The sequence below is a fragment of the Nuphar pumila genome, chromosome 1 (assembly GCF_984573655.1).
Source record: "Nuphar pumila chromosome 1, dmNupPumi1.hap1.1, whole genome shotgun sequence".
Classification (NCBI taxonomy): Eukaryota; Viridiplantae; Streptophyta; class Magnoliopsida; order Nymphaeales; family Nymphaeaceae; genus Nuphar; species Nuphar pumila.
Genome location: NC_143249.1, coordinates 1,555,805 through 1,577,822, shown reverse-complemented (window position 1 = coordinate 1,577,822; position 22,018 = coordinate 1,555,805). Strand labels below are relative to the sequence as shown.

General features: G+C 39.5%; 1 protein-coding gene across 2 annotated transcripts; it reads left to right on the top strand.

The window, feature by feature from the left end:
* The first annotated feature begins 3,020 nt into the window (after window positions 1-3,020).
* On the top strand, window positions 3,021-15,611 carry LOC149847646 (lysophospholipid acyltransferase LPEAT1-like). 2 transcript variants are annotated; one of them, XM_090009005.1, is made up of 8 exons: window positions 3,021-3,591; window positions 3,801-3,911; window positions 4,054-4,091; window positions 5,250-5,314; window positions 9,641-9,709; window positions 10,201-10,370; window positions 11,883-12,013; window positions 15,466-15,611. In XM_090009005.1, exons 1-7 carry the CDS (start codon window positions 3,076-3,078, stop codon window positions 11,964-11,966), a joined length of 1,053 nt encoding a protein of 350 aa, XP_089865131.1. In that variant the 5' UTR covers window positions 3,021-3,075; the 3' UTR covers window positions 11,967-12,013; window positions 15,466-15,611. The 2 variants fall into 2 exon arrangements, with proteins under 2 accessions (XP_089865131.1, XP_089865141.1); XM_090009015.1 differs by lacking the exons at window positions 11,883-12,013; window positions 15,466-15,611 and adding an exon at window positions 10,069-10,114 and having other exon boundaries at window positions 10,201-10,283.
* The last annotated feature ends 6,407 nt before the right edge of the window (window positions 15,612-22,018 follow it).

Genomic DNA, 22,018 nt, shown 5'->3' with positions numbered 1-22,018 from the left:
CACCTGCCGACCCTCCGACGGGCACAGAGGGAGTGGGAGGGCACTACAGAAGCTGCCGGCCTCCCAATGACATAACAGAGGGAGCGAGAGGGCGTGGTAAGGGGCCGTCGACCTCCTGCCGACCTCCCAGCGATATAACAGAGGGAAAGGCAGGGTGCGGTAGGAGGTCATCGGCCTTCTGCTGACCTCCCGACGAGCCCAACAAGATAGAGGAGTGAGGGAGGGTGCCACAGGGGCCGTGGGCCTCCTGATGAGCCAACAAAAAAGGGAGGGGGGGGGGGGAGGAAGAGGGAGGGCACGACAGAGGTCATTAGCCTCCCGTTGAGACAACAAAGAGAGGGAAGAGGGGGAGAAGAACCAAAAGACGTGAGAGAGGAGGAGAAGGGAGAGGCGTGATAGGGGGTCGACGACATCCTGCCGGCCTTCCGGCAACAAAAGAAGAAGAGGGAAAAGAGTGTACCTAGGAGGGGATGGGCATCAGTCGTTGTGGCCAGAGAGAGAGTCGGTCGCTAGAACGGGGAGAAGGGAAGGGAGGAGGTCGTCGGAGAGAGAGGCGATCACCGGAAGGGAGGGAAGGGAGGGCGAGCAACGGGGCGAGAGAAAGAGATGAATGAAACAGAAAAGGAAAAGAAAAGGGACTCACACTAGGGTTTTACGAGAAATTTAGCGACGGATTTAAGAACCACCAAATTCTGTCGTAAATGCTGTCGCAAATTTGCGATGGAGTAGCGACAAAAAAAAATGGTGTCGCTCATCCATCGTGAAGTAGCGACAGAGTGTGAGATAAAATTCTTCTGTCGCTAATCTGTCGTAAATTTGCGACAAAATTTTTTCATCGCAAATTCTGTATCTAATTTCAATTTTAAGGACGGTTAGTTTTCTCTAGCTAATCCGTCGTAAATTTTTGTCGCTAAATAACATTTTTCTTGTAGTGTGTTGAGGTTTCAAATAAAGAGATCAAGCACATATTGGAGAAGAAAGTTTGATCTTATCGAAAGGTTTGGTTTCAATGCCTCGATGATGCATTGTGGGCTTACAAAACTACCTTCAAGACTCCTATCGGCATGTCACTCTATCGACTAGTCTTTGGGAAAGCATGCTACCTCCCTGTTGAGTTGGAGCATAAAGCCTATTGGGCAATCAAAAGGTTTAATTTTGATATGTCGCAAGCTGGCAAAGAGAGGCGTTTACAATTGATTGAGTTAGAGGAGCTAAGGAACGATGAATATGAGAGTTTGGAGATCTATAAGGCTCGAACTAAGGCATTTTATGACAAACACATCATTAAAAAAGTGTTTGAGCAAGGGCAAGGGTAGAGTAGAGAGTGTGGCTCTTCAATTCTCGATTACATCCTTTCCCAAGGAAACTCTAGACTAGATGGGATGGGTCATACGCAGTACATCGAGTATTGTTGCATGGTGCAGTTACTCTGATAAATCTGTGCACTCAAGACACTTTCACAGTGAATGGGCAAAAGTTGAAGCCCTACATTTGGAACGGATTAGAGTCTTAAGAGCTTGAGGCTTCAGATTTATTAGATAGCTAGGATGTGAGCAGGTTTGTTCTTATATTCTATTACTATAGGAATAGAATAGGATGTTTCATTTCTTTACAATTATCATATTAGTCTTGTCTTTCTTCCAAAACTGGTTGGAACTTATTGATACATATTGCACTACGCCCATCGTCATTCTCTATCATGCCATTGCCACGGGCTTCGGGCCAGCACGGCCTGACCCAACCCGACCCACTAACTATTTGTGCCCAATGAGCCAAGTTCTAAAGCTGACCTACTGACAACCTGACCTAGTTCTTACCGGATTCGGTTGGTTGTGGTTTGGCACTAGATTGTTCGAGTCATGTGCCTATTTTCCTACCCAAGCCCGCCGTATACTGGGTTGGGTACCCAATAGCCCACCGAGTATCTGACCTGATGTTCACCCTTGCTTCCCCATGGGACTCCCGAGTCCAGAGTCTCCAGACCATACCCAAGTGCAAAAATGGTAGGTCAAAGAATACTAGCAGCCTACACCCTGACCCGGCTTGGCCAATTTATAATCTTGGTAAACACTCGGTGTCCTGCGTTAATGGTGACAGAAAAATCGACATTCAGGGTTTTTCGGGTTAGGAAAATTCTGTAGATAATTAGTTTTTTTTTCTTTTATAAAAATATCAATAAAATACGTTCATAAATCATAACTAACATTTTAAAAGTATACAAAACATATAATAAAGAAGATATGGGCTTCTAAATGAAAGTTGTTGCTATTTGATAATACTTGGATATTTTTTTAATAAACAATATTTCAAAAGTATCATGACAAAGTCACCATAATTTGAAAATGTTTTCGTATTTATGAGTATAGGAGGAACCTAATACGCTACTATTCAACTCGTGCTTTTGAGAATCTCGGATTTGAATTTCGAAGATTGGATGAACACTTCTTCCTGTCCAACCCGGCCTGATCGTAGCTGCGCTTGGACCCACAAAAAGCAGGTCTAATGCACTAATCAGGAAGTACTCAGAGGTCCAAATATCAACTGGACATGGATCTAGTTCGGTGATATATAAACCAGACCTGAATTCACCTCAAGATCCAATCCATTTATGCATCAAACTAAAAAAAAAAAAACAGGAGCCTTACATGATTAAGCCACGTATGAACTCATATAGTGTGCTTGTTCCGATTCTTAGATTTGAGTCAGGTCCAAGAAAGGGTCATGTCAAGCATGGGTTCAAAATCCGTCAGACCTCTCGTTGGGATCCAAATTAGATCAAACCCATCCAAGTAGAAAATATCCAAATTTCGGGTCAGATTCAGAACGGATAAGATCCGTATTGGGTAAACAAATATGATTGGATACCGTCGAGATCGGGTCAAACCCAGCCCATTTATCTTTTTCCACATGAAATGAACAGATTTCACATGCTTCCAACACAAACCCGCGGGAGCTGCGATTCCCTAATCCGCATGAGTCCCAAACGCTCACCCACTGCTCCAGTCTGTTCGTCCCTCCTCTCCGTCTTCCTTTCTGCGATCTCGATGGCGGTTATCGATTTATTGGCAAATCCCGATGGACACCGAGATGAAGGATCTGAGTCCCGGCGCTCGGCCGTCGGAATCCGGCGACTGGCCGGGGAAAGACGAGCGGCCGCTGCTGAAGCTCGCCGATGGATCGGCCGATCTGCAGGAGCTCGAGAAGAAATACGCGCCCTACGTCCGCTACGACGCCTACGGAACCATGGGAAGGGGCGAGCTTCCCACGTGGGACAAGCTCCTTCTGGCGCTCGCGCTAGTCACGCTAGTGCCTCTCCGGCTCGTCCTCGGTGTCGCCATCCTCGTCGTCTACTACGTCATCTGCAGGCTCTTCACGCTCTTCTCCGCCCCGAATCGGGAGGACGAGCAGGAGGACTACGCACACATGACCGGCTACAGGAGGGCCGTCATCATGCAGAGTGGAAGGTTGCTCTCGAGGGCGTTGCTCTTCGTCATGGGGGTCTACTGGATCAGAGAGACTTCAGTTGGTGCCGATAGTCCCTCGGACGGCGATCGCAGTGGCGGTTCTTCGGCTTCAAAGGCGATCAACGAGGTGAGCTTTGATTTCTTGTTCAGTGCTTAAAATTATATACAAAATTGATTTATTTTTTAAATTTTTTTGCTTCTCTCACTGGTGCCTGATCTTGATCCTTGACGTTCTTCGTAGTTTTAAACATCAGATATCGTATACTTAAGATCTCTTTCTCTCACGACTCTGAGGGTAGTTTCGTTTATTCGTGCGTTTGAATCCCGACTGTGCAGACCGAGTGTGAAGAGCGTTCTGGACGGCCGGGCGTGATTATATCTAACCATGTATCGTATCTTGATATTCTGTACCACATGTCGTCTTCCTTCCCAAGCTTTGTTGCAAAGGTAGGTCTCTCTGCTACAGTGGATCTTGGGCAACGGTACTCTACTCTTTGCTTTTATTTTCAAAGTTTAGCATCTATATGGTTTTGCTTTGTGCCTGTTCTGAACTGGTTGCTTAATGTGTTGCTGGTTATGCTGTCAAAAGAGATCAGTGCCCAGACGTCCCCTAGTTGGTCTTATAAGGTTAGTTCAGTTCATATCATCACTGTATCTGCTTTTTTCTTTAATTAGTTTATTCAGACTTCCTCTTCTAGTCCATCTGCGTAGACACGCCCGACTTTATTGGCATTTTACATTGAAAGATTGAGATAGCGTCCTTGTTGAAGTTTTAGTGTGCAAGCTGAATTCCTGATATGGATTATATTTCTGAACGTAACGGGCGTTTGGGTGCACCCAATTATCATGATAAATATTGTAAAACATTCATTACCAATTTATCACCATCAATTTTTGTGACTGTTACTACTACTGATGTAACTGTTAGAGGTGCCCTTTGATGATCATGCACATCATGGGGGAAACATTGTTATATTTTATAACAACATTCAGATGTGCCACAATTTTGTGAATATATAATTTATGCATATGCATCTCTTTTGTCCAGTATTTCTAAATTTCAATTAGATATTTGAAAAATATTACATTTTCTGGAGGATGTCTGTGGAAGTTGCATTATTCTGTTACAACGACTAGATCCTTCAGTTCATGTTATTTGAAAATTTCCTTTTTTCTGTATAAATTTGTTTTTCCTGTTTATCATTGTGTAGAACTTTTCAATGTTTGCATATGTTGCATCCTCAGGAATGCTGAGGAAAAAGAAATGTGTCTGCAAAATGCAAGTCGGCCACATAAAGTCCCTCTTTTATTGACCATCTGATATTTATTTGGTTTTTAGCGAGCTTCATTTTCCTACACTTCCTGATGATTGTGTCCTTTCTGTTTTATACTAGGGATAACAACGTGTTATAGATGTCTGGAATATTTTCTGCATTTAGTTTGATTGTGTCACGAAGTTTTTTTCTTTTTTTGTCTCTGTTGCAACTTGTATTTGAATGCTTAGTGCTTAGTTAAATGGTTATTTGATAATGAACGGACCTGCTATTTTTTCCCACATAGTGTTTCCTGCTTGGACAATTTTATGTACCTTTTACATACTTTCCTATGTTTCCAGGTCGAACATGTTGTTCTTCTGCACCATTTCATAAGTATTTAAAAGAATCTTTCTTGACAATGCTTTGAAGGATCTTTATCAGCAGCTTGTACTTGTACTATACTACATATCTGTGAAATGCTTCAGCATCTTAATGGTAATGAAAATTTTCACTCGTTTATGATATGCAGTAAATGCCTCGGTTGTGTATACGTTCAGCGAGAGTCAAAATCATCTGATTTTAAGGGTGTCTCAGGTACTTTCGTCATTGCAGTAGTGTTGCTTTATTTATCTAATAATATTTGCCTATGGCTGGAAAGTAGTTTGCATGTTTCACATGTGTGTCTTCAGATAAATGATCACATGACCCGAGATTTCTGTGCAGTATGTTCTGCATCATATGCTCTGCTCTTATTCCATGGTTTACTGTTTCTATTTACATTTCATCAGTTTAAACCAATGTTGTCAGTATCGGTATCAATCCTGGATCATTGGGCTGCCGATTCAGCTGTATCGGACGATACTGATACTCAGCTGAATCGTTCTATATCGGCTCAAAAGTAATAAAAAACTATTATGTGTCAATCATAACTTGACACGTGTTAAAACCATTAAAATAAAAAAAAAAACAATATAAAAAAAATAAATTTTTGGTATTTTTTTACATTTATTAAAAATTAGCTAAATCGGCCCTGAATAGTATCAAATTTCTGCCAATATGATGTGTATCGGCCGATATAGGCTGACACACACCGATACTGATAACATTGGTTTAAACTACTTATCCTTCCCTTGTCTGCCTACAGACAAGGAACATGAACTCTTATCACTGAATGGAAAGATATCAAGGAACATGAGGAAAAGCTTTCATTCTCTCATTTCTTGTTTATTATATTCAATTATTCCTCTCATATATGTATACAAGTCTGTCATCAGATGGAGATTATTCCGAACAAATGTGGAAATAAATGACAAATGCTAATCTTTCTGTATACAAATCAAGCCTTAACTTGACCACACCCAAATCTCGCATGATCAAGAATGCTTTACATCGATGTTAGGTTAACTCTAGCACTCCTGCTCAAGTTGGAGCACAAATGAAGAGAACACCCTACTTGAAAAATCTAATATGGTGATGGAGGTGGAGATTGATGCAAGATATTAATGATCAAAGGTATCAACAACTTGACCAATGGCAGGGTTAATGATGGAGAACTGAAATGAACAACATAGATAGTGATAGTAACTGGAAGTTGCTTGGTCATAAGAGATTGCAGAGCAATGACATTGGTGGATCTATGTCATTGCTCTACAATGGCAAAAATGGTTTGTGAAACCTGATGTAACGCCAGCTTAAGAAAAATAAACTGAATGCACTATACAACTTGAGAAAAGAAATTAGAGAAATAAGTATATAAATTATTTTGCTAAAGGGTTTATCTCCACAGGAAAATCTGACATCCTCTCTCTTTCTATTTTATTCACATGTTCCTCTCACAAATTTTATGTACTTTAATGATCCAAAAGTGAAGATTGTTCCAATCAAACGTGGGAAAAAAAATCTCAACTAATTAGGATAAGATAAGGATGAACCAAATAGTAATCTTTCTATTATGCAAACTAATATCATGATAATGTAACCATACTCAAATCTTGCGCAATCAAGAATATATTACATCTGTACTGAATGTCCTCCAACAATGGCCCTGTCTTCAGTTAGTAGTTCCAAGTTGGCTTAGGATATGATTGTCAGTGGCTTTTATGTCTATATCATAGTCGCCTGTATCGTTAAAGGTAATTTCTCGGCGAGAATTTCAAAAGTTGATAAATATCATGAAAATCTTGGGAGTTTAAAAAATTGAAAAAATATAAATAACAACAAAAAACCTAAGAAAATAATAAGTTTTGTATTATTTTTTTTTTCAAAAATATAAAGAAACATGTTTTAAAGGTTTTAAAATAGAAAAGAAACAAAAAAATAGGAAATGCAAAGTTAAAACAAAAATGAAAAATAAAAAACCGGCGATATCGGTGACAGTCTATATACAGTAATGAAATGGCTGCAGTTATGAGGCTGCTCTGGTTCATATTGAGACGAGGCTGCCAGAAATATGGAAGCACCATCATTTTTTATGATGGTTTTGTGTACCCCATTCTTACAATGGGAACGTTTTGGATGCACAGTTGTTAGGGGCATTAGTTACTTTGAACTTGGATCACCTCAGCTGCATTTCTTGAATATTGAGACACTGATAAAACAAGAATATGAAAAAAATTCATTTTGTTGTTTGGAGTGCTACGGCATCTTATGCCCTGATATGTACTGAATTCAGGTTCCATATTTTCAGATGTAGGGGCTCATAGAAAAATGGAATTAGACATATCTGAGTATATTATCCATGCGTTTTTTCTAGCATGAATCCTAAAATTGTCAGGGTGTTGAATGTAGTTTTGTTCTGCAATCCTCCTTGCAGTTTTAACTATAGATGTTAAACCTATAGTTATTAACATCATGGGTTGTAGGACATGTTCTGCTGAGGACTAAAAGCCATGTGATACTACACTGCAGTATGGAACATATGAAAGAGGCCCTGCAACAAATTGTGGGCTATGGGTAGAGAGCCTGTACCTAGGTCTGTTCAAGATTAGAATTTGACTGAATCAACATGTTCATATTTTCTTTTACCACTTGTCCTGGTATATGCAGTTCATGTCTGAACCAAAAATGTCAGTCTTTTGTTTTTGGTTGGCGGGGGTTGGTTTCTCGGTTCAGATTTCTCAATGTCAACCATGTGTGACCTTATGGTGCTCATATCAAGAATAAGTGCTTAAGATTGATATGTTGAACGGTTATGACTTATGAACAGCTGAATCTAGCAACTGATCCTTAGTTCATTGTTGCTATGGAGCATATATGATGATCCACACTATTTCAGACTTGAAGGTGGGGTTGGGGAACATGCCATGCTTCCCATGAAAGTTGAAGCTTGTCTCAAGCTCATTAGTTTAATAAATGAGCCAAGCTTGAGCCTGATTGGTTCATTGAGAATTTGATAGGCTTCTTTAAGGTTTTAATCCACAAAATGGCATGCTTTCACGTACAATACATGTAACTCATTTTATCACAATAAATGCTCAGTATTGAAACATGTGAAAAAACAAATACAAAGTGCACAAGCACTATTACAAGTCCAATGAATATTACAAAAACACTAAGACACTACATAAATTCAAAGTGCATATACAAGACTTCCAAAAGTCAAAACAATAACACAAAACATGAACAATATAATCTTTATTGAGTAGAACACTTAGGAAAAACATTGAAAACAAATGGGTTTTTTTACCCCTATTTATACACAAGAGGTAGTCTCAATAGAGCTGTTGGAACCATAACAGCTAGAAATAGAGCTGTTGGACTGTTTCAGCAGCTATATTGACTAGTCAACTCTATGTTGACTAGTCCAAAAAGAACCTAACTAAAAGCGCCCCTCAAAACCAAGGCAATTACAAAAAATATAAAAAACAAAAATCAATGCAAAATTGTCTCTATAGGACAGACCTATATACAAAAAGTAAAAAGACTAAAATGCCGCTGATGGGCATTACTTATTACAACAAAATTATATATATATATATTAACATGCTCATGGTGCAGCATTCACTGTGTTCTCTTGCAAATGAGAGGTTATCTCTGCTACCATATAAAAAGGAAAAAAAAAACAGAAAAAGAAATCCCACTAGGCTCAAGCTTAGCTGAGCTAAGCTCGAGCCTGGTGTTGCTTGTACCTGGCTGGGCTCAGACAGCTGCTGCGAGAGCTTAGCTTAGCATGTGTGTAGCAAACTTGAAGGCAATACTGTTGAAAGTTATTAACTGTCAATTTGATCTCTCCCGAATCTCTGCTTATATGCAGTTTCTAGAATTAGATGTTGCTGTTTGCATCTTAGCAGAATGAATGCCAGATTCTTTTGTTTGAAAACTAACCCTTTTTCTTATCTGAGGTGTGGTTGCTTTATTAGGAGTGCCATGCACTCATGCAGTCAGTTAAATCTGGCAATACTTCCTGGTAAAAAAGCGGTAATAACATATTATTTACAGTGAGGACATTGTTATTTAAAAAGATGTGAGAACTGCAAAATGTTCTCATCACTTTCGGTTATAGAGTCAGTGTCATTGATGCCACGAGTCAGACACTATGACACATGCAGCTATTATTTTAATATGTTTAATAGTTTTAAATTTTTTTTTAATAATAATTCAATAAAAATACATTTATATATTAAAATATCAAAATAGTTTTTTATTGATGAAAAAATAAAAATGTGTCATATCCTATTTTTTAAACTATTTTCCAACTTGCATGCTTAAGTCACATGTCACATTGTACCCGTATCTTTGTGATGTAGCATCTCATTCTCCGCAAGTTCTACCAGCTTTTACCTCGATGAATGATAAAAGAAGTATTATCTATCCATCCAGGCCTTGTCCATCATAAGATCAACTAGCGGATATTTGGTTCTGTATTCACTTGTTTGTTTCAATTTTGGTATGATTTCTGATCTTTAAAATGCCCTCTTGCAGGTGTTGTGACTGAAAGAATCAAGGCAACACAACAAAATGAACTTGCTCCAGTGATGATGCTTTTTCCAGGTTCTTGTAAAATCTTGGGTGGCTTTAAACGAAAAAAGAAAATGAAAACTGGCATATTTCTTCTGTCCTTGTTGGCGTGTGTAATGATACACTTATTAATATGAAATGCTCATATAAAGTGATAACATTTTGATACGAACTGCTGAATTATGGTGTAATTGTTCATAAGTATGGTGAGCATATGCTCTCATAATCTCCCTTGTTTCGTTGAGGAAATTTTGAACTTTAGCACAATGTTTATTGTGGAATTTAATGAAATTTAAACCATATGCATAACATGGAACATTTTTCTGCGTCCTGCTATTGATAAATGCTTATGGAATCTGCATTAAAAGTGTGTCTTTAATTTTATATAATAGCTTGAGAAGCTGGCAAACTCTGTCACAACGCGTGCGGGTACATAGGGTATGACATGTAAATTTCTAAATTATGGGTAGGTGGTATGGCTATTATATCTATGTATGTAATTTTTTTTTCTGTTTATTACTCAGAGAAACTGCATCCGGGTTGGAGACCTGATGATGCTGGTCTTAGCCTGACGTACCTACAGTCACCGTCCCAGCAGCGTAAAACTCAGTGGGCACCTCCCTCGACCCCCAGGGAGCCTCCTGCTTCCCTTTGTGGAATGGGTTCATTTACCATGGGACATGTGTTGGATCAGGTAATTTAAATATACCATCAATGTCCCACGGTCAAGAAGAATGTCTTTGCATCTGTACTAATGAATCACGATAAACCCGTCTAAATGGTTCAATCTACCTGAAAATGCATTAGTAGGTGAAATTCTACTCATTGATGCAGTACACACATCCACATCATAGATTTATTTTATCCTCCATATATTCATCTTGTCAGTACAGGATTCAGTGAAATGCATTTTCCAACAGAAAGCTTCTTGCACCTTATTAACACTCTGTCCTTGTCCATGGTTAGTTTTGTTAAGTCATCTAGCAGCTCAGGGCTTGCTTTATGATCCTCATGTTTTAAAGTCCAGAAACTTCTGTGTCATCATACGGCAGGAGAGTGCATTATAATCCATGATGGCTGAAGATTCACTTACTCTGGAAGAAGAGATGGAAATTGTTTAGTGTCTTCTAATAACTGCACTTTTGTGTGGGGCCAGGAGCTAACTTGTCTTTATGGTGATAAATATTTGTAATTGAACCTCCTAACACATAGGATGACTACTGCAGATAACCACTTCTTATGCAGCCATAGCTACTCGCATTTGGAGAATGGGGATCCTCAAAATGACTCTTTCTAATGAATGACTACCATAACTTGAGGAGCATAAGCATTGTGATCACACTCTATGTCACAGGGACACATTATTTTGGTGGCGTGTCCCCCATAACATGAGAGGACACGGACACTTACACATATGGTCAATATTTTAATATTATTTTAATAATTTTAATGGTTTTAAATATTATTTCAATAAAAATTTCATTTTTTAATATTAAAATATTAAAATATCAAAATATTAAAATATCAAAATATCAAAATATCAAAAAAATAATTTTTTGTGAATCAAAAAAATTGTGTCCGCGCATCCTATTTTTCAAAAAAAAATTGAACTTGCGAGTCGAATCCGCGTTGTGTCTTTGTGACATAGATCACACTTTGAATACAATTTAGCTATATGAGTTTGAAAGTCAAACATTTTCATTCCATACATCATAATTAATATGAACTTTGTAATTAAAAAAGAAAAATTAAAAGAAGACATGGATTTAAATATGATTTTTCAATCTATAATGGGTTAAAATCAAACAAATAAAATTATTGTTTTTTCCCTAAAGCTGTCATTTTTCTTGTGCTAAGATGCAGATAGTTCAATGTCCTAGATCCTGTGAAATTCATAGCAATGAACCAACTATAATTGGAAAAGGAACTATTTAAATTATATCGTTCTTTAAGTTCTATGCTGGATGGAGAAACAGACTTTTTCCTTTATGGTATTTGGTATTCCGTGGATGGAAAAAATAGAGGCTTAGATGGTTTTTGTTTTTATATTTTGTTGATTTCATAATTTAGTGTCACAAACAGTGGGCCTTATTCGAGGAAACTATATTGTAATTTGAATTAAATTCTTGCGGTTGCTTCCGAAGGTCAGATTTATGTTCTTGGAGTAATTGTTTCCTATAATGATCTGACTTCTTTTTTTACACAGAGGGAACAACAACGGATGGTGATTATCTTCTGCCCTTCAAAACAGGTGCTTTCTTGCCAAAGGCTCCAGTCCTTGTCATTCTAAGATATCCTTATGAAAGATTTAGTCCAGCATGGGAAAGCGTCTCTGGGGTTAGATTTCTTGAGCTGTTTCTTTTCATTTGCATCATCAATTGTAGCATTAGGAAGTTATGATAGATGGAAAATGGTATCTTTTTGAGGAAACCTTTTTATTGAGACTGCTTCTTATGGCTTTCTTGTCCTTTATTTTTAAGCTGCATAAATGTACTTTCTCATTAGACCTGTTGTTGGGCTAATTTATATGTAATTGAGGGTCTACCACGCTAAGGTCATTTCTGTGGATAATGATCAGTAATTCTGTTTTGCAGTTTAACACAGACTTCTAGATTGAGAATGGTCATTTATTTGTTCTGTATCTATTGGGATGAAATTGACTTTATTCTTTAGGATTAGAAGTTTTTGCGTCTGTGTAAACTACAATGGATTGATTATTTTTCATATATGCATGTTTAATATGAGTCTCAATAAATTGTTCATGAATGAGAAGTGAAAAAATATTGGTAGTGACCCTCTTTCATTTTGAAATTCCTAAACACTATTTAGTATATAATGGGATCTTTTAGAAGGTTTTAGAAGTTCTCCACTTTGGTTGTATAGAGGGAAGGAGGATTCAACTTTTTCAACTATTGGCCTTTTTTATCGCTTTCCTTATGTTCTGGATGCATATGAAATATTATTAACGTCTGCTTGGGTGAGGCAGGGCTGCCGTTTGAATTGGTGGGCATTCAGAAAAGTGTGTTTATCAGCTTTTGATTTTGCCTTTTTCTGGGTTTCTTAAATTAAGTTATTGGCTAAATTCATGGAGCGCTGGATCCAAATGCATTCATTATTAATGATCATAACATTGAATCTAGTAGCATGTTTAGGAATGTGCAGCCACTCTTTTATTTTGGGTGTTGATTTTAGCATCAGTGATGCAAGTTATGCAATCAATTTTAGGTGTACTCAGAAAAAATTTGCACGAACATTTTCTCTGTTGCAGTTTGGACAACAACCTTATGATGACTATAAATTTTTTTATGATGAATGTGTAACACATAATGTGATGTACTGATGTAGCATTCTCCTGAAACTAGCCTAGTCATTTCACTTTAAGCAAAATCTTGGTTCCATATTCATGTTTTCTTTACTTCCAGTAGCATTGGTGGAAGCAATTTGTCTTGGCTGGGAACAAACATGAATGCCTGGATCTAGTATCTTCTTACTTTCAGATCTGAGTGGAACTTCCTCACCCTATGCTTGGCCTGTGACCAGTGACACTTTGTGGCATCTTTCATGCATCTGCAAGGCATTTGAACAGTTTATACCAGCTTAGTTTGAGTACAGATAATACCAATTCAAACCATTGTGCTGTCATTGCATACTAGAAGTTGCATAAAAAGGTTTTATAGCAACACCGGAAAAACTTGCATCATGGAGAATGAATGTAATTCTAATTGCACCAGGCTAGAATGTGGAGGAGTCAGAGAAAAGTTTACATTATTGTCACATGATCTTCTTAATTAGTTGCTGCTAGATCAACTATGATAGTGGAAACAAGCATTTGGGATATGTGTGATCATATTTAAATGGTTGGAAATATGGACTCTGCTTGGTATTGCTGTCATTGTGACTCCACCCAAGACTCTGAGCAAGTCCATTACCTGTCCAGATCATGGTCTTCTAGTACCTGAAAGTAGAAGCACCGGAGACTTCAATAGAGGAGATCTGTTTACCACATCAACCATGATGATTAAAAGCAAGGTTTTAAAACTCGCCGAGTCAACTCGGTGACTCGGCCCTCCAGCGAGTCAACCCGGCAAGTTAAACTCGGTTTGCGAAGACTCGGCTGCTGACTCGGCCTGACTCGGGCGAGTTCTAGGCACTTTCGTCTTTAAGAAAATTTGAAAGACTTGTTCCTGCTTGTGTAGTTTCTTTAATAAATGTCAGCCACCTTACTGTACATTGATAACATTTAACAACCTGTAAGTGTTCATTTTTCAAAGAACAAATAGCATAATAACAATAGGCTTACCAACTTAATATAAAATCACAAAATTAGTAATAGTCTATGGGCATTTTTTTCCAACTGCCATGCTGCTACACAATGATTAGAGTGCAATACCTTTGTTCTAATAAAGCATGTAAAAAAAAAAGGTCATGTTCGGTTGCATTCACCATAAAAGATAGAACACCTGATTGCAGTGAAAATGTGTTTTATATGTGATTCCACACCAAAAAATGATTTCTCAAAAATGAGGTAGTCCTCAACAAATTGGCTTCTGATTGATCTTTAACAGTAAGTTGTTGACAAATTCAGTCACAATGCAAGTGACGTTTTGGAAGCATTCATCTTTTGTCACTATCTCTGATTTTCAAATCATCTGTAACAAATGCCAAAACTATCTAAGTTTCCTCACTCTATGTTTCCTGTCATAGTTTTCTTCTCTAAGTCATAGATCTCACGATGGTACCACTTATAATACAAACAATCCACTTTGTAGATTTTATTGACAAGTTTTTTGCTAAGTAATGTGATTATGATTCTTAATTGTCATAAATAAATATTCATTTTGGCTATTCATTTATCTGGTAATAAGTCTTCAATTTGCAGATATTGCCACCAACGGCTAAAGATTATTTGTAAGAAAATTTGAAAGACTTGTTCCTGCTTGTGTAGTTTCTTTAGTAAATGTGAGATTTGAATTAAGATAAGTTTTACTTGATGTTATTTTACTTATTAATCAATTAAACTAGTAATTAAGTCATTCACAAACTTTTACATGTTTAAATGACAATTTATATATTGTCTTTCTTTTAAAATTAAAAGTTACAAAACCCAGTCCGAGTCACCGAGTTGACCCGCCGAGTCATGAGTCAATAAAGAACAAGTCGAGTCTTGAGTCACTGGGTTTTAAAACCTTGATTAAAAGAGGCTTGAAGGGCTGTTCTGTTTGTTTATTGTTAAGTGTTCTATCCTCCTTTGTAATAGAAGTGGCTTATTTCGGGTTCCCTCAGAATAGCCAAGTCCCTCCTAATGTGGGACCAATCCGTACTTTTTTTGGATAGTCCAAGGGAAAAAACCCCTCATCATTGACCGCACATTGGCTGGTGTCCCGTTGGTAAAACCCTTGAGGTCCCCCCTGGGAGTACACCCAGCTTCGACCGTGCTGCAAGGGATGCCACCAGAGGGTTTCGAACTTGTGACGTCCTGTCAACTTGGTGACATTCACAAGTCGCCCTTACCAGATGAGCGGATCCCTTGTGGGAGGGACCAATCCGTACTTGATACAATCAACACAGGCTACAGTTTTGCATTGTTGTATCATTATCACATCTTATAGGCAAGTGTAACTTGAAAACATTGTGAAGTGGAAGTCCACATCACTTGTGGGCCTGCATTTTTCTTTAGTAATATTTGTTACTAATCAAAACATTTTTTTTCTTGATTATATTCTATTCTCATTTCTCAATGTATTTAAAGTCTTCTAAATTCTCAATGTAATGTCATTTTCCTTGTACAGGTGCGGCATGTGATTTTGCTACTTTGTCAATTTGTGAATTATATTCATGTCATCCATTTGCCCATCTACTACCCAACAGAGGAGGAAAAGCAAGATCCAAAACTCTATGCAAACAATGTAAGGAGGTTTATGGCTCATGAGGTAAGTTTCTGGATCATTATTTGTTGGTAAAATGACATATCAGTTGGATTGCAGTCCCAAGTTTGTTTTTTTTTATATGTTTATATAGATTTATTAGATGCAAGGGTTTCGACAGATTCGTTTGCCTCTTTTGACATTTGTTCTCAGAAGCACAAACACATGCGCGCACACACACACACACACACACAGAGAGAGAGAGAGAGAGAGAGAGAGAGAGAGAGAGAGAGAGAGAGAGAGAGAGAGAGAGAGAGAGAGAGAGAGAGAGAGAGAGAGAGAATGAAAAAAAAAGTTTCAAAGGGCTTACCAGATTTCAGAGGCAGCGGCAAGGTAAAACCCTCATCCACCTTCTTCTTTTTTGTTTATGTTTTCTTTTTCGCGCAAAGGGGGCCGACAACCATGGTTGGCGGTGAGTTTCAGTTAAACGAAAAAAAAAGAACAGAGGTTAAGAGAGAGAGAAGGAGGAGGGGGCCGATCGATGTCAATGGCCGACCCCCCTACCGGAGAGAAGGACAGAGAGGGCCGGCTCCGGCGGCCGGCCCCTCTCTGTTTAAGAAGAAGAGGAAGCCAGAAGGGGGAAGGGGCGATGCCTCTTTTCCCCTTCTATTAGGGTTTTATTGGGGGGACCGGGTCGGTTCGGGTGCAACACAGACTGAACCGGGTCGGTCTGGGCGCGACTCAGATCGAACCCGTCAGTCTGGGTCGCACCCAGACCGAACCGGGTCGGTTCGGGTCGCACCCAGACCGAACCGGGTCGGTTCGGGTCGCACCCAGACCGAACCGAGCAAGTGAGAAAAAAAACAAAGAGATAAAGGTTCAGATTGAATCAGTTCATGTCGAGTTGGGTTTAGATCAATCCGAGTTCGACCGAACCGGTTTGATCTGACTGGATCTGGGTTCTTAGTGTGGATCCAATTTGATCTGGACCTGTTTCGGATCTGATTGGATCAGTCTTGGAATCATATTAGAACTGGGTCTAAAAAAAATAAAGAACAGAGGTTAAGAGAGAGAGAAGGAGGAGGGGGCTGATCGATGTCAATGGCCGACCCCCCTACCGGAGAGAAGGACAGAGAGGGCCGGCTCCGGCGGCCGGCCCCTCTCTGTTTAAGAAGAAGAGGAAGCCAGAAGGGGGAAGGGGCGATGCCTCTTTTCCCCTTCTGTTAGGGTTTTATTGGGGGGATCGGGTCGGTTCGGGTGCAACACAGACTGAACCGGGTCGGTCTGGGCGCGACCCAAATCGAACCCGTCAGTCTGGGTCGCACCCATACCGAACCGGGTCGGTTCGGGTCGCACCCAGACCGAACCGAGCAAGTGAGAAAAAAAACAAAGAGATAAAGGTTCAGATTGAATCAGTTCATGTCGAGTTGGGTTTAGATCAACCCGAGTTCGACCGAACCGGTTTGATCTGACTGGATCTGGGTTCTTAGTGTGGATCCAATTTGATCTGGACCTGTTTTGGATCTGATTGGATCAGTCTTGGAATCATATTAGAACTGGGTCTAAATCAGACTGTTCTGGATCCAGTTAAAATGTCATGAATCAAGTCAAACTATTCTGGATCCATTCAGAATGTTTTGGATCCAGTCAGACCATTATGGATCCATGGACCCAGATGAGTACCGGATCCGGATCCAATTGAACTGTATTGGATCCAGATTATAGATGGATCTGGATCGGGTAATTCTAGAATTATATTGAAATCTGAAATGACTATAATACCCTTTTGGTTACCCAAGATCTATTTTGATAAAATGGACATAAATTTGCACCCCGAACTCAGAATTGAGTGCGATTTGGTGCATTGGACTCGTATTGAAGAGAGAAATCTACTTAGTAGTTCTGGTTAAATTAGTGATACAAAAATTGAGGTTTCACGAGTCAATTCAAGAGGGGTATTTTGGTAATTCTGTAAGTGGCTTTGTGCATTAATGTGAGTATGTTTGTGTAATGACCAGATCCTACTGTTAGAGCATCTTGAGACTCGATTGCGGTGAAAGCACAATGTTCGCACTTGAGGTAAGGGATATTATATGTAATTTTAGATGTGAATAAACATTTTTGCGTTGATGTTATTGTAATGTTGTGAATGAATATGAGTAGCATGATAGCCTTCGAGTGAGATCATGACATGCATAAAAAATTTCATGTTTGACATTCTGAGTTGAATTCATATACATGTGATATGCATGTTAGTTGTGATTTGTCATGCATGTTAAAAAGAGAATTGATTTGTGAACGCATGTCTATGTGATTATTAATATCATGCATTATGATGAGATTATGTTTAGATTGAAGTCCCATTTATTCTACTAGAGTGCAACCACCATGGAGAGTGGGTCGCGGGTGATTTAACGATGTAGAGACATTACATCATTGTGTGATTAGTGAGAGATATGCGTGAGTCCTAAGATCATCATGAGATTTAAGAATGAGATTCATTGTGATCAGTTCACGACATCACTCGTGAGAGAATGAGTGAATTATGAGTTTGAGAATGTGGTTCAATGTGTAGAACTTAGTCATGACTTAGGATTACACTCACACCGGGTTTGGGACTCTAGAGGACCATGGATGGTCGATAACCATCATGGTTAGGATGTAGCATGTAGCATGAACCATACCGAGATTGAGAGCTTGACCTCTCGACTAGCTACCGGTAGGGTCCCCGTGGTGATTCATTGCAGTGCCTGGTGGTCCGGGGACCACTGAGAGTGTATGATTCATTGTCTGGCCAACATGTGAAATTTGGGTGTTTTACGGGGTTGCTATGCCCATAGACGACTATGATCAATATAGTCAACCTAGAATTGGGGTGTTCTACGGGGTTCTCTTGAGAAAGTGTTTGAGAAAGTTAATGGGGGTAATTAAAACATATCAACTTGTGTAGTGTGTCGAAAGCTAAATTAAGACTAGGAGCTTAGAGCCCACTACAATTGTAAGTTTAAATGTTTATTTGCTTATAATTATTCTTTACTGGGTTGTAGACTCACCCCCATGTTTAATTACAACTGTAGGTTGTAGGCACACTAGCACAGATAAAACTTGATCAACTTCTTCTTCTTTAAGAGTATTTGATAGTTTTTAATTTTATGTCATTGAATAATAATGTATCTATTATTTGATTTTGTTATGAATGATGAACATTGTAAGTAAAGTGATTATTGAAAAAAAAAATTTAGCCACATTTTCTCTGTGTGAACTTTGAACTCTTTCCCTTTGGAAAGTAATACCAACCGAACTCGGACTCTCGAGATCCCAGATCGGGATGTTACAAAGTGGTATCAGAACTAGGTTTACACAAAGAAGTTCATCATTCATAACAAGTTCAATGACATCGAATGTGATTTAAGTCTCTGCTCGATAAACACACGTTAATAACTAGGTTGTTTTGTTATTAGGAAATGGCGAGCACAACAACCACGAAGACCCTAGAGCACAAGACCATTTTGAGTCACCCATTGTGGGAAGAGATGAATTTGTCGCTGCAGTGACAATGTCGACTGAAGTCATGGTAAACATGACTTAAATCGTTAGAGATCTCACGTCACGGCCTTCATCGATTTACATCATAGCGAGAGACAAAGATGCCTGCCATCATGACTACCCCTACACTGCTTAGGGGCGACAAGCACCGTCTTACGAGCATGGGACTCACCAGAGAGCTCAGTCAGTATGTGCTCGGATGAGGAGAGATTGGATGGCAGCTCGAGGAGGAGTCACAATGAGAGCATCCCTTAGTGCAAACTGTGCACCTCGAGGAGGCTCTCGTATAACCTGTGCATGGGGACGACATATGTCCCGAGCTAGTTATGCGGCTGCAATGAGTGCAGCCAATCAAGGAGCTTTACATCCACTTAGAGAGTTCCTTTCTGAAGAAACTAGGAGGGCGACAATTCAGGCCGCAGAAGCAACACAACAGGCTGCTGAAGCAAACAAGAGCGGCCCAAGATTAGGGCACCGACAGACAACCTCAGAGAGTTCGGAGGAAGGAGGCGAGGATGAAAACCCCACTGATCGAGATATCGATTCTCCGACTTCTGTCAGTAGATGTCTAACCCAAGTAGCCTCAGCAGTGGCGGCTGCCATTGACCTGTATTCAGCCTCTGTACTGGATCTGGCAACAACCTTTTGTTTCTTACTACTCCAAGAAACCAAATTCATCCAAACAAATACACAATAGCCGGATACTGATCTGCGTTCATCTGGATCTCCCGCCCAGTCCGCATCAGAATAAAACTTGTTCCTTACATTGACAGAAGTAGTATAGTTACTGGAGATGGATCACACCACTCTGTCTCGCATATTGGAAACTCCATTATACCCTTGCCCGAATCTTCCATCAATCTTTCAAAGGTTCTTTATGCTCCTAATATCAAGAAGGGAGGGTGAAAAAAAAAGGATTTTCAACTAGGGATTTGGGTCGAAAATCTGGGTTGAATCACTCAAGAGACAGAAAGAAAACTGTGGATCAAGGTTCGGCCACCACCGAAGTAAAAGAAAAATAAAAAGGGACGGAAAGAAAACTGTGGGAAGAAGAAGTCAGATCTGATTATCGTCAGATCTGATTGATATCAGGTCTGATTGAGAAGAAAAGAATGTGGGGAAACCAAAGATGGGTCAGTTGTGAAAAAAAAACCAGATGAAATAAGGGGACTGAAGAATATTTTCTTGACTTAGAAGATGAAATCGAGAAGGGATAGATCTATCAGACGTACCTTTGAGATCGATTCCAGATTCAACTGAAGCGTGGCTCTGATACCATGTTAGATTTTGAATCTCCAGGTCCTTCCACGCGTGAGAGCTGAAAAACAGAGAGAGAGAGATAGAGAAAGGGAGAGAGAAGTTGGGAGAAACCGATGCCCTCATGTGTTAGGGTCGGCTGCTGTGTATATTTCTTTATATTAACATGTGATTACAAAATTAGGGTACTAAAACACCCTCATTACAATAACCAATATTACATAATGCCATTAATGAAGAAGTGGATGTCACGGGTCTGGATCTTTAGATCCATGACCCGTAACCAGAGAAAACACTTCTTTTCAATGATCCTGCCTCACCTATCTACACTCATGCCTCCCCTACTCACACTTCTTCCACACCTACTTATACTCCTGCTTCGCCCCAATATGACCTGAATGTTTCTCCTGCGAACCATCCTCGTCAGACACGAAGGAGTTCAGGGAAAAGACCATGCTTCAGGTGGATTGAAGAGTGACATGGCAAAATATTAGGAATAGCGAGCTTATTAGTTTAGCTTTACATTCTTGTCTTGCATTGTTTTCTTCTTGCTTGCTAATAATATTTCTTTTACATGTACTAGATTGATTGATGAAATAAAATAAGATGTTTTGATCAATGAGTGTCATAATTGGTTGCATGTATTAAAATTCGCATGAGTATAAATGAACCAATTAATGATAATTTCAATGTAGCATATATGACCACTCGTAGGGGAACATCCTATTTATCTAAGGACATTGTGGCTGTTAGGCGAGAGATGAGTCATCTTGACGCAGCAGTTGGGGATGGTGAGTGCCTTGCTGGACCATCGCGGAGGGCACCTTCATCACCCCTCACGATGGAGGATGCTGAAGAGCATCGAGCGCCTTTGTCTATTGGTGCCCCCTGAAAGTCAGGCTGCTCGTGAGGATAAGGGGCATAGTATGGAGATCCCACAAGGATCGCCAATAGGAAGCTCAATAGGAGAGAGAATGAAGATACCTCCCGAGTTCACCACGAATCAAATTTTATACGAACTCTTGCAAGTGACCTGAGCTAGTAGAGTCAGCATCAAACAGTTATTTCTGGCATCATCTCTTGGGCTGAAAGGTTCAAGAACATGCAACTTCCACTTTTTGATGGCACTCTTGATGGTATCGCAGCGGAAAATTGGCTAATTCAAGTGAAAAAGGCCTTGAATGCCATACAATGTCTAGAAGATCAGAGAGTGTGAATAGCCGTGTCAAATTTGATCGGCGATGCAGAGCACTGGTGGAGATCCATCAGGGATACCTTGGAGCAGAACACGTATTTGCCTTGGTCTACCTTCGTGAGAAGATTCTACAAACAATTCTTTCCGAAGTGCCAAAGAGTGGAAAAAGAAGAGGAATTCAGGTAGTTGAAGTACGATGATATGATGGTAGACCATTATACAACTCGTTTCAATTATCTTTCTCGTTTTGCCAAGTCCTTGGTGGCAAATGAGAAAGAGAAGTGTAGATGTTTTGAGAGGGGCTTGAGACCCGAAATTCTGAGGTTGGTCGGGTCACATCAGATAAAGAAATATAGTCGGCTCGTTTACTATGCCTCCAAATACTAGTTCTGGGAAATGAGGATGAAAGGAAAACTCCAAGAAAAGGGAAAGGCTAAGACTGAAGACAAGACCCGACACAATGGTAGCAATGTGACAGAG